We start from the raw sequence: 13,665 nt of genomic DNA, 5'->3' as shown, positions 1-13,665 counted from the left end.
GTTCTCTATGCTAACAATGAGCAATGGGTTCAAGTCGGGGGGTTTGCACTCAAGTCCACGTGGGGCTAGTTAAATTCATGACATAAACACTGAAAAGTCTGTTTCTTAATACCATACAAAATCACACAGATAATTGTTTCCATGTTTGCATAGCTAAGTAACAAGACTTTTTCGACAAATTATACAACAGCAATTTCAAAATGTCTCAGTTGAATATATTCCTTTTCACATGTTCCTGAATATACTTTATTTTTAATGGAAATTTGGGGTTTTTTTAATCACCTAACACTCCAAAGAAAGTATTATTTTACCCAAAAAAGTGTAACGCATAGAAATACCAATTTTTACAGACTGAACTAACCTAGTCTGCAAACTTCTACATATCCCTTTGAATGAGAAATTATCCATTTTCTTAAATACATGTTAAGATTTTAAACCTGTAGCTACAGGAAAAAAAAAAAAAGGAAAGAAGTTTTGAACATTTCTATACCTGTTTAAAGCTGTGTTTGTACTCCTTGCAAGCAGTTTCAACAGTAAACTTTGTACTAAATATGTTACAAAGTTTTGCACCATAGCCATTGCGTCCACCTGAAAAAAACAACATATAGTAAACTAGGGTCAGTTTAAATTTAAAACAATAATTCATATCCTAATTTATCAATTTTATTTTTTCCTGCATTTCATATCAGTAAATACTCATATACATTACAGTTAAAATATTAAAGTCTGTTGTTTGTTACTCAATAATGAGTACTGATGTTAGAGATGTAAGCGTAAAATTCTCTGTGAATACTGGTAATAAAAAGGAAAAGTAAGATATTTCCTTTAAGTCTTTTTACTCTGATAAAGAGCTATAGTAATGGTGACTGAGTAATCACCTGTTATGAAACAGATAAGAAAGAGAAAAATTAAGAAGGGGAAGCACACTGCAGAGGCACACAACGGCTTAACTGAATAAAACAAAGCACATTAAATAGCCTTGCCTGTGACTTTTTTCTCATCATCATCATAGTTGCTGGACGTTAGTAGCTGCCCAAAGATTAAAGCAGGTACATATACTTTTTCTACTTTGTGTTCCACAACTGGTATCCCTTTTCCATTATTCCATATGCTGATAATGTTCGATTCCCTAGAAAATAGTGAAGACATCAAGCAAATGAATGCAATCTTGAAAACAGATTTCTGCATACCTGTTTAAACAAAGTAAATAAAATAGCTACATAAAAATATTGAGGAAGACCATATTCTTACGACATAGCTCTAACAATTTTAATTACAAAAAGTTCCACTTGTTTCTGCTTATTAGATGTCTTGGAAGAAGAAGCTTAATTGTCCATACATGACAGTATTTCATACAACAAAAATACCCCCAAAAATCTGTTTGAAGAGTTTTCACTGTCAACATGAACCGCAACAGGATCCTCATGCTTAGTGACACAATTACACTCAAGTTAGAGATGTAGCTTTTAAGCTTTCATTGAAGACCATCCAGACAAGTTATCATCTGCTTAAAACTGTTATTTCTGAGTTATGATAAACATTGTGACTTATTTTAAGTATCAGTGCCAAAACCCCATCAATATCTGGCATCATTATTATTGCTAGCTCTTACACAGAATTTTCATTTTTGAGTATCAGAGAGCTCACAATCAGGACAGGTCAGGCAAATTTACACAATTTACCATTTCCCTCCCACTCCATGATGAAAGTAGAAAAATCACTTCTCAGCATATTTATCCTAAAGATTAGGTCTGAAAACTAGCTTTCTAAATAATTTATTATTCATTTAAATGTCACTGAAAAGATTCTACTAAAGGAACCCAATCAGCATCTATTTCAATAAAGTACTTCTCACCAGAAATTACCTCTTCAAGTATTCAGTTTCAAAAACCATGATAATGATGTATTTGCAATATGAAGTTTCAGCATGATATAGATGATTAATCCAAACAGTCTTATCCTAATCCTAAAGGAGTTAACACAGAAGTTCAAGAGGGGCAAAATTGTGTTACAAAATCTCAAAGCTGGTATTTAAGATTTGTAAAGAACCTGGCTGGCTATAGTTATGCACTGCCAAGCTTTCAATTTATCATGGATTTTATGAACTTCTGGTTTTAAGTTTCATTCAAACATTAATAAATGGTTTAGGAAAGCAATTATTATAAATTCAGAATGGTAGCACTTACAGTTAACCCCTTTTAATTCACTTCTTCATCTTAAAATATGAAGCTAATGGAAATAATTCCAAAAATGCTCTGTTTTCAAGAAATCCAATTTCATTAGTAAAATCATTTGTACAAATCTAAACTGCAAGAGAACTGGCAGGGCAAGCAAATGAAAACATGCTTTTACTTACGGATCAATGGATATTTTAATACAAGTCATATTCTTGTCCCTCTGCTTATTGTCAGCAGCATTTACTATGAAACAAAGTAGCACAAATTAACACTTCATAGGCAATTATTAATCTCTTGGTCTGCAAAACTGATTTTATACATATTCCACCACCAGTTACAATAGTCAAGGTATTTCTTAATCTAGCATCTCTTTGTATACATTATGTGTCTTAGCACTGGAGTCCATAAATATAACCAATTATCTACAAGAAGATATTTTTCAACCTTCTTATAATTACTGATTCTATTTCTAGCAGTTAGACTCTCTCAGAAATAAACACAGAAGTGTATTTTGTGAGCTCATAACTGTTTTTAAACTACTGAGAACTTCATTCTTCTCTTGTTTTTTTTGTTTGGATATTTATTGCAGCATGCACGAGAAAAACCCTATAAACTTATATGCATCACCAGACCAGTTTACACATTGAAACCCACCAAAAAAGTCACATCCATTAAGGAGTGTTTTGACTGCAGCAAAAGTTCTCTCTAAAGTGCCTTTAAGGCTTGTTACTAACAGTCTACTCGGTTTAGGATCAAAACAAGGATAACTAGAAGCTAACATTCGATCAGAATTTCATTAAATTGCACTGCCATGTAGATGAATTACAGGAAGCAAAAATGTGGCCACTAAACATGAAAACATATTACAGCCATTTGCAGCACCTGTCTCATCATCCATGAAACAGATGAAGGTAAAACCCCAAAACACCAAAGTACAATATCTTAACAGCTGACAGGGACCCCAGTATAGGATCAGATATTTCAAGGTGCTTTTGCTAAAATCGTGAAGTGCAGTTTCATTCAAAAGCACACAGAGCTAAAACGTCCCATTTTCATATTATTATTGCACTGTCCCCTGGCTCTCAAACCACTCTCTGGTGCACTTATCAGTGCTTCATAAAGCAGCAATAAGCCGTGAAGTACTCCAGTAATGACAGAATACTGATCTTCCTTCTGAATGGGACAATATGGAGGTGGTCTCCCTACCATGAAAAGCCAAAAAACTTAGATCTATGAGGCAGCACTCAAAACAGAAGTGTTTAAAGGTCTTCATTCCCATGTTTATCAAATTAGGTTATTAGTTAAAAATAATTTTTAAAAAATTAAGCATTCTTTACCATCTGGTAAATATATACTCCTTATTGCCTCAAAGACAGCAAAGCTATAAAGCAATTTTAGAAAAGTTGTGAACTTAATGAAGGTCACAAGAAAACTGACCTCAGTAGACCATAATTTAATTTATGAGGTAATCCTACCAATCCTTTAAAGGGAACTTCATAAAAGCTGGCAAGTCCAAGATTTCATGTCAATTAGGCCAAAATATCAGTTTAGCAGACAGCACAGTATTCAGATATTCCACATCTCTACTGGTGATTAGTGTGTGCCTGTCACCAACAGAACATCATCAACCAGTAAGTCACAGTAACTCAGAGAATTTTGACAAAATTTTCTAAAAATAATTTTTTGTCCCTCAGCCATAGAGCTTTTTAATGGCAGTATGATACTTATTTATTTTAAAACTGTCTGAACTCTAGAAATGATCCTGAAAACTACCACCACTATCTCTCTGTACAGTAGGAGGAAGTTTTAATGATTGATGAAAGGATGATCTAAGTGAACACTCAGACAACTTAGAAGTTGCATTCTTTCAGAGGTATAATCTTCCTTCAAATGTCACCTTAAATTGTATCCCTAATAATATTTCACAGATTAAAAATATTGTAACAATATTGACAATAAAGAATGATCTAGTTTGGACATTCAATAACAAATATTTACATTTCCTTACAAGTACAGCTGAAAACTCTTCCCTTTTAAACTGTTGTATAGTTCTAAAATGCACTAAATTTTTATGCCCTATAGTTTAGCAGGACTCAAGTCTGGGATTTAAATTTAGATACAACTTGATGTACTTTGAGAGCACTCGGAAAAGTGTGTACCCCATAATGCTAAGGCAGTATTATTGTCAAAAATACTTACCAAGAATTTCATCAAAGATCTTGTACAAGCCTGGAACAAAGGTAACTTCTCTGCAATTCATTCCTACATCTTCATCATAAACCCACATTAACTATATGGAAACAAAATAAAATAAAAGTATTTACTGTCTTGGTAAGCCAGTCTATGATTCTCTAAGATCTACTTCCTTCAGGAACCTTCCTCTTACAGTCTGATTACTGCAGCCATACAAGACAAAAGCAGAAGTCTAGAAAAGTTATAGCTGTATCCACAAAGAGTTCCATAATGAAAACCCATTTTTTTTCTGCTTGGCGGGGAACTCCCAACAGTACAGACAGTGAAGTTCAAAGCAATTTGCAACTTCACAAAAACAACTGAAGAAAGTGCCCACAGGAGGCTTAAATTCTCTGTTCTCTACCTAAACAAACAGACCAAAGCATTTTTGGACCTTATAAACACACATACATATGTGTGTGCGCAAAGGCACAGACCTATACACACCTAGCTGTCTGTTTGCTCTCACATAGGTGAGCGTTTGTGTTTTGACTGGATTTCAACAATTTTTGATCCTATCTTTTCAGATGAACCAAGCACTCAATGCCTTAAAGCAAGTCTTACCTCATCCCTTTCCTACACACGCGTACATAAACAAGACCACTCTTTTTAACTTTCTAATTTGGAATACTGAGAAAAACAGATGCATCTAGACAGTTCCTCATTAAAACAACAAAAGCCATCAAGACTGTAAATTTAGTGACACTTACCTGAGTTAAGGGTTCAACTGACCCAATGTAGGTATCTGGACGGAGGAGGATGTGCTCAAGCTGAGTCTTTTTCTGATAAACTCTCTCAACAGACATCTTCTTTGAAGTGTCATTTTTATTAATGCTTTCTGAGTCTTCCTTTTTTGAGGCATTCATCTGATTATCAAATAATGTCTAAAAAAGCAAACCAAACCAACAATCAACCTCATTCAATCTGTCACTCTTGAGATATAAACAAAATCTGACAAAGATTTAAATTACAATCAAAACTCGTCATGTAATTTAAATGTTACGTTTTCAGATGTATTAAGATAAAGCTATCCTTGCAACAGAGAAAGATCAACAGATTACATGACAGATCTATAACAAATTGTTGCATATTCAGACTTTAGCAATTTACTAAGCACAATAAACCAAAATAAGGAAACAACAGCACAAAAGGCACACAACTCTTCAGGTCAAGTATTTATAACATCCATTTTGTACATAAGCATTTAAATCCAAACCACTGAATACTGTCCTAAATGGTAACAGCAATACTACACTTTCACATTATAGTCTGGACAATTCATTCAGCAGGACTTAAGAAACACTTTAACACCTCTCCTATTGGCTTCTCGATTATTATAATTTACATTCTCTATTGAAGTGATCAAACCTGATACAGTCCCAGAATTATTTATGATGAAAGGAGAGACACTATTTTCAAGAGCATATAGAGGAATGACAAGGGGAAATGGCTTCAAACTGAAAGAGTAGGTTTAGATTATGTATTAGAAGAAACTCTTTACTGTGAGGCTGGTGAGGCACTGGAACAGACTGCCCACAGGGATTGTGGATGCCCCAACACTGGGAGTGTCCAAGGCCAGGTTGGATGGAACTTTGAGCAACCTGGTCCAGTGGAAGGCATCCCTGCCCACGGCAGAGGGGTTGGAACTCAATGATCTTTAAGGCCCCTTCCAACCCAGGTCATTCTGTGATTGTATGAAATAAGCCAAGGACTGCAAGAAGAGACAGTCACATAGGCTAATGTTGGAATTTAAACAGAATTTAAGCCTAATATGTCTGGATTTTATAAAAAATACCTTGAAAAACAGTTTCATGGTAAACTAACCCACTTGGGGATGGGGAGGGAGGTGGGATACAGAGATTTGGTGCACTTTCAGCAATTTTTTTCTTGATAGATACCTCCTTGCCATTGAATGAAAACCACACTAAAAAAAGGTTAATCTCAGAACAACCAAAAATAGACTAGCCTGATTCTGAGACAGCAAAAGCATATCCAAAGAGACTAGTAATGACATTTTACAGTATCCATTCTTATCTATAAATTGGTATTATCTAAATTGCCTTAAAAATGCCAATAAATGTAACTTTAACTCACATGATTTATTTGCCTGGCTAGAAGACATAAGAAATTCTGCCCCCACCCACTTAGAACCTGAAACAGCCTCCTTCTCTCGGAGGGGTTTTATCAACTCTGAAGCAGGTGTTACGTGACAAGTAGAAACCACCGCCAGACAAATAATTAGGACAAAACCCACTTGCCACTCATGCAAATTTTTTCTCTCTCATTTAGCTGTTTCCAGTATGTGTCTATATAAAGTAAATACAGACTAAACTCCAACCCTCAATTAACCAGTCATCATGCAAATTTTGTGGCTGAAAGGAAGTGTAATCACTTCTCCTTAGACGTAGCTTTTGTTGCAGCCTCAGATAGCACTGAAAGCAAAGGGCGAGAAAGCACATAAATACATAGGAAAAAAGGAGCAGAGGATACTGAACTCACACAAACAACTTCAGCAGAATCAAAAAGGCCAAACACCAACATAATAGCACACAATTCTCCACATATTAATCTCATTTATCTTCTCCAGCTTCTAGCACTCAGGCTTTGATGACTCTAGACCCCCTGCCCAGCCCAGCTGACACAGCAATAAAGCATTTAATTCTATTGATAACACGGGAAATTACCTTTCTCCTCCAGATTTAGAGATCACATATTTCTAGTTTATTTATGGAAATTCTAGGAAACACATTTCCAGAACTTTGAGAGAGGCAGATTGTGTGCCCCAGTGATGACAACTGCCAATTATTTGGCCACGAGTAAACCTGAAGATGCCAAATGAGAATAAAATTCTCTATTACCTACTCCTATATCTGACAGCATCCAGAGGAAAAGGGGAAAGAAGCCAGGCGTCAGGATTACACACAGCAGAGTTGGAACCACAACACTAGCTCTCATGACTATTCTTCTGGAGTCTACCTCATTTTCTGCCAAACAGAGAAGCTGCAAAATCACATGGGTGATTAGAGGGCTTTGGTATCCAAGTTTATTTAGCCCCCATAGTTATTTGGTTTTAAACTGTGATAACCCTGTCACCATCACCCTAAAAATACTAGCTATGGATCAACTAAGCAAGCAGAAAATGAACAGAACTTTGCAAACAGATGCATTAAACTGATACATGGAAGAGGAGGAATACCAATTGTTACTAAAGAAGCATTGCCAATAGTTGCAACGTATTTTTTTTTCATTGAAGTAGTTCTGAGAATGATGTGCAGGCTTCCAATGAGTTTCACTGTACATGTATATAAATATTTTTTATTTTATTACCATCTTTGACATCATGTCTCATAGGAATTACCCTTAGCTCAGTTACTGGTCCCACAGCTCTGTTAACACTGTTTTACTATGTTCACTTGTTCTGAAGGGACCAGTGACTAGCAGGAAAATAATATAATACTTCTCAGATTAAGTAAGTGTTGGAAAAGATGGAAAAGAGGGTAAGCAATTGATATAGAATGCAAAAGAATTCCAGGTGCAAAGACCATCAAAATCTTGTTCAAACAGAATTGTTTCATTTGTTCCCAATTCTTAGGTTTTTAGAAGTTTATACAGTCAGGGAAGTTTGTGATAGGTAGTTACAATGATAGTTCTTCAGCTGACATGTATATCAGTATTATATTCTCAGGAATGCCCTGAGACAGCTCTCCAAAATGCTTCTACTCATCCAGTGTGTGAAGACTGGGATCTAACCACACATCACAACTCAGCAAACACATTAACACTAAGTGAGAACTTAAACCTTACCCTAAAAATTTAGGCTACAATTTTACTACTTCCAATACCAAAAATGCTGTGGGACAAGTGGAGTAAGAGTCAGAAGATTAGCAAAAGTCCATTTTATCGTGACCTAGTAACTCTAGGTTGGGAAAAAGTATTAGAGAACAGAATATTGGGATGGATTTCTACATGCTATTGCTTTTAATGCAATGCTACGAAATGCATTTCTGCTTTCCAGTGAAAGTCTTACTGACAGCTTATAGGAGTTTATATTTTCCATCCAATTTATCAGTAATAAATGTAGAGTATCAAAACTCTATCTTCTGTTGAGGTGCTGCTTTCAAATTGTCAGCACACTGACAGACAAGGGAGGTCACACATAAACAAACTCTGCTGCCTAACTATAGTTAGCCCTGCAGAAGTGTCCCTTCTTGAGGACACTTAAGGTGTGCTGTAGGCCAGTTTTAGTAAGGATTTCTGCCACCGTACTCCCTGGGACACCTATGTACATTATTGTTTATAACATATTCATTGGAACACAATGTATGATTTAAGAAGAGAGAAAAATAAACAATCATAATGTATTTACTTTAATGCTATAGTTTTATTAAGAGATCACAAAGTATGCCAAACTTAAATGTTCATTTCACTGCCATAAAGGACAGATTTTATTCATGATGTATGATTTTATTCATACAATACTTCAAGAATCATACATATTCTGCATGTAAAAAACCTTTGTGTTATAAAAATTCAGAGCTTATTTAACATGCTATTGAAACACAAGCCCAAAAATATTCAAATATACAAATGAATGTAATTATGCAGGTATGCAAGGATCAGAAATCCACAGAACTGTACTTTCCCAGGCCAAGCATTTTAGGCTGTGCTGTACCCAGAAAACCAATTCTGAATCTCTTTATCTCCATCTCAAATGGGTATTTTTAGAGTTCAAATGACGCTTAGAACTCATTCCAAAAAAGAGAAAATTTTCATCACTAAGCACAGGATAGAGATCTATGGACACAAACATCCTCCAGAGTCTTCACATTTTGTGTTCCTTGATAAAAAAAACAAAATAAAATTTAAGTGTTTTCAACTTCTGAATTTTCTACTACTTAAAATACAAATAAATGCAACAGGAAAGTCCTCCCCCCCCCCCCCCCTTTTTTTTTTTTTTTTAACTGGGCAAGCACTTAACCACAGTGCTGTTTAACTGACAAACTCTGCTGTATATTTTGGAATTGTCTCAAGAATGCCCTTTGTATTCTGTCCTGTATGAAAGATCTTCATATTGTTAAAGCTCCAATAACACTTCTCAAAACAGCACCAGCTGTTGCTGCATGAGAAAACCCCTAAAGAGAATTAACCAAGTGTCACAAAGGGCTGAAGTCTTCTTCTTCACAGTAAGACTGCTTTTTGCTTGTTTGTTTACAGGTTACCCAATGTTCAAGGTCTGCTTTGCAATTTTAATGCTGCCAATTTTTTACTTTTTTATTCTTCTTTTTAGACACAGTGTATGACTTTCCCAATGCTCTTGTGACATTCAAGACTTCACAAATTCTTACTAATCTTGTGGACTTTCTAACCCTCCAGACTGATGACAAATGCACACATACGGGTAAGTCAGCACCACAACCACGCTTAAGTAGTTTGGAAAGCTACAACCTATTGCACTCTTCATCCTTCTTCAAAGACATGCAGTCATACTTCATCCAGTGACCTCTGATGGTGCCAGCTTCCTTCCTTCCTGATCTTAAACACAGCATAGTGACAACTGGATAGAAAAACCCCAGTTCTCAGCTGACAGCAATTGCTGCACAGGTTACCACACCACGACTATTGTGCATGCTGTCACAACCAGGTCTTATCACGGCAACTGCTTTCCCCAGGACGACTGCAATGTCTGCAGAGCTTCCCTTCTGAAGTTGTTTTTGCCATGAATTTATCTAGTACTGTGTGAGACCTGCAGTCATTCTTTCCTTTGGTGATCTCCAGAGCCAGAACCCAAGTAGCTGCTGACAGACAACAGTTTGGCAACAAGGCTTTTACTGTCTAACTTCTATCCGTGAACTCACATATTTCACTTTGGCATCCTCTTTCTTCACATTTTGCCTTTTTTTTCATGCTGTGTTCTCATCCATTGACATTTCTGTGTACAACAAGGCATGTATGAGATCCATATTAAGTTAGAGATTTTTATTGCCTTTTTGTAATGAAAACTGGGTCAGGTCATCTTTCTTTGCCTTTTGAGCCACTGTGACGAGTTTGGTTACTCATGCTGCAAATGGCTGTACTTAATACAGCTAAATCTTGATACACACTTGATCTAGAGAGTTTGGCAGCACCAGAGAAAAGCTATTCCTATCTAAAGACACAATAAGGTGTAAAGCTACAACAGAGAAGGCAAGTTTCATCATCAGTTTCAATCTTGCCATAGCTGGAATATACATCCTTGGTTTGACTCCTTGACTCTAAGTGAAGGCTTTACTTTTACTTAAAGTAAATTTACTTTACTTAAAGTAGATGAATTCCACACAATAGAAAGTTGAAAAACCTGGAAAATGTTAATATTAATGTCTCTCCCCACTTACACAAACTTAATTCTGTATTGATCACTGTCATATTCTCCTCCACTGCAAAATATCTCCATACAACAACACTAACAAACCATTTTTCTTTCCTCTGCCCATTCCTTCTCACCCTTATCAGATGGCAAGAAAAGAGCTCATTTCCTACATTGCCAGACAAGCATAAATGAGCCTAGAAAAGAATATGTAGGTGAACAAGAAGTTTCCTTCCCTTCGGCTTTGTCTTTTCTGCCTTAAACTCATAAAACTACTCCATATAATGAATACTCCTGATATATACTCCTGAATAGGCAAATGCAGCCCTGGGACATAACTTAGAAAAGTACCTGCCATGTGTCCTACATTTCCTTAAATAAAGTGTAGGATAAGCACATTTAGTGGGACAAAACAGTAAATTTTGAATGTAATTAAGCTGTAAAACCTTGGGAGGTTAATTAAGCAATGAAATCCAGAGATTACAGTTCAAAACAAAACTACCTCTTCTGAGGGAGATATGCTATACCTCCGAAAAGAAAAAGTGTATAGGTGCCATATGATAATTTCTAGGGAACTCTGTAGATAACATGCATCTGACTGTAGTGTGTCAGATCATAATGGCCTCTTCTTGCCCTAGAAAAATAGACAAGGAATAAAATTTTACCTAAACGTTTTGCAATTTTTCCAAAGACAACTCTGGCTGAGAATACCTCCCACCACGAAAACAAAACTGGAGGGAGTTTCAAAATAAACCACTCTCCTGCTGTGTTTAACAAATGGTTGGGCTCTCCTGCCAAGATGAAAACACACAAAAGTAACAGTTCCCTTTTACCACAGCAAATTTCCATAGACTGTCACATACCATCAGTGACATGAACTAAATCTCTCCATCACATCCTTCCCAAAACTGATCATGGAAAGGAGTTAATGGAAAATTCACCCAGAACTAGTCTCACCAGTAAGACTAATCCTTCTGTTCATTTTAAATTCCTAATTTTTTTTTTTTTTTTTTTAATCCTCTGATTCTGACACTTTGCTCTGGACTCTGAAAGCACCACATTACATAGAGTTTAGTGATGATGATCCAGTTATGGAATAACTTCAGAATGGGTCAGATTTCCCTGTTTAAGAAAACCAAAACTATTAAATGTTGCCAAAAGGGCAAAATTCCTTCTTTCTTCCATCCTCTGTTCCTTATAGTGGTATCAAGTCCACCTCACAACAATCTGGTTCAGGGAGCAAACACATCTTTTCCCCATTCTTCATCTACCAGAAGCAATCAGTTGTCCACTAGCTCACTTTTCTGAACAAGCTTGAAGAATCAGACAACTTAGTGGTACAAGGGAGAGTAGAAACATACAGCTAGGAGAATATGGTTAAAAAAAAAACCCACACTTTTCAACAGATATTGCTAGATTGCTTAGCTGCATGATGGAATAACACCCTTGGAATTACAGAGCTTTATCTTTCTAGTAAATACCTAAACACCATAAAAGTAGCATCATTTTTATTTTGGAATTATTAATACAGAACATAGAGGCACACCAGATTTAAATAAAAATTTAGGGATTTGCTTTCTCCATAGGGATTTGCTTTCTCCATTCTTATTGAAGAATAACACCTTTGTGCAAATATGTATACTCACAGTAATTACTTCTGATGAGAAAATTATGTATATTTTTTTAATATTAATTCACTTTCAGTCATATTAAGTTAGTACAGCAACAGTTAACACTTAATTTGGCACAGGCTTGTAAACAACCAGCAACACATTGAGATCCTGATCTTTACTATGTCCTTTAAGAATAGGTGCCTAACATCTGCCCTTGCATGATGACAATTAAACTGAATTTTATTGCTAAATTCCTCTGTTGGTCTGGAATTTTTTAGTTGTCTATCCACTGACAAGTTCTATTCTAATACTAAATTTTTTACTGCTCACACAGCATCAAAAAGTATATCCATGGATGACCTGGCAAGAGATTAATCTAAGAATCTCTTATTTCCAGCTAAAATTCAGAAACAAACAAGGGAAAAAATACCCTAAAATAAAGAGGAATTTATTCATGTTACACTTTAAGACAGCTTATGACTGTTTTCTTACAGATTCTGGTAACAGTGGTCTTTGGAACCACTGGCTGAAGATGTTTGATGATAGAATGACCAAATCTGTTTGGTCCACTGTTTCAACAGCCAGCTCACATACTAGCCAAGAAATCATAAAGTTAGAGGTTCTGACAACTGAACTTCAGATTAGCAGTATGTGGCTGCATCTCTTTGTTTCCCATATCCCTGACCTTTTTCTGATGATTTGTTGCATCACTAGTTTGAGTACTGTGAAAGTATTCTAGACTCCCAGCACATTTCCATTTCCCAACTGCAAGGATTACTTGCCACAATCTGATATATATTTGTTTCTGCAAAACAGAATCTTTGAAACCCATACAGGCCGTATGTCAAGTATCACATCAGCACAGTGATATTTTCTTTCAGATACTCTGAGTTCTGTGGCCAGCTTGAACCCATATCAGGTAGGGTATTTTTTCACTGCTGACCTATCTTCATTATTAACAAAGAAACTTTAGAAAAAACATTGAGCAGGACTAAAGCAACATTCAAGGCGTTCATGCTGCCAGACAGCACATGGAGGGAACAAACCCAGCAGGGTAGTTTTTGGCTCGTGGTAACTGGCACACATGAAGATTTTATTCTACAGAGCACCCCAAACCCAGACTTTCCTGGTCAGGTTCAGGACTACTAATTACTACTAAGTAGCCACACTACATTAGTAATAGAGGAGAGCCCAAATATCATTCAGACATTAAAATATCATTCAGAGGTTACTTATCCAACTGCACTCTTCAGAGGGAAGCAATTTTCTGCTGAATTACAGAAGCAAATTCTTAAACTCT

At 36.0% G+C, this 13,665-nt stretch overlaps 1 protein-coding gene across 2 annotated transcripts in view; it reads right to left on the bottom strand.

The window, feature by feature from the left end:
* Positions 1-13,665, bottom strand: part of TOP2B (DNA topoisomerase II beta) — a 60,583-nt gene that overhangs the window by 37,794 nt on the left and 9,124 nt on the right. For both annotated transcript variants that reach the window (XM_040073896.2, XM_040073906.2), the window contains exons 2-6: positions 5,120-5,293; positions 4,377-4,467; positions 2,357-2,420; positions 984-1,129; positions 491-588 (exon numbers count right to left, since the gene is read on the bottom strand). In XM_040073896.2, the coding sequence (XP_039929830.1) occupies positions 491-588; positions 984-1,129; positions 2,357-2,420; positions 4,377-4,467; positions 5,120-5,293 (573 nt within the window). The remainder of the gene's footprint in view (positions 1-490; positions 589-983; positions 1,130-2,356; positions 2,421-4,376; positions 4,468-5,119; positions 5,294-13,665) is intronic.

This window comes from Hirundo rustica, chromosome 1 (genome assembly GCF_015227805.2).
Source record: "Hirundo rustica isolate bHirRus1 chromosome 1, bHirRus1.pri.v3, whole genome shotgun sequence".
Lineage (NCBI taxonomy): Eukaryota > Metazoa > Chordata > Aves > Passeriformes > Hirundinidae > Hirundo > Hirundo rustica.
The sequence above is the reverse complement of the archived record's forward strand: the minus strand, read 5'-3'. Positions and strand labels throughout refer to the sequence as shown.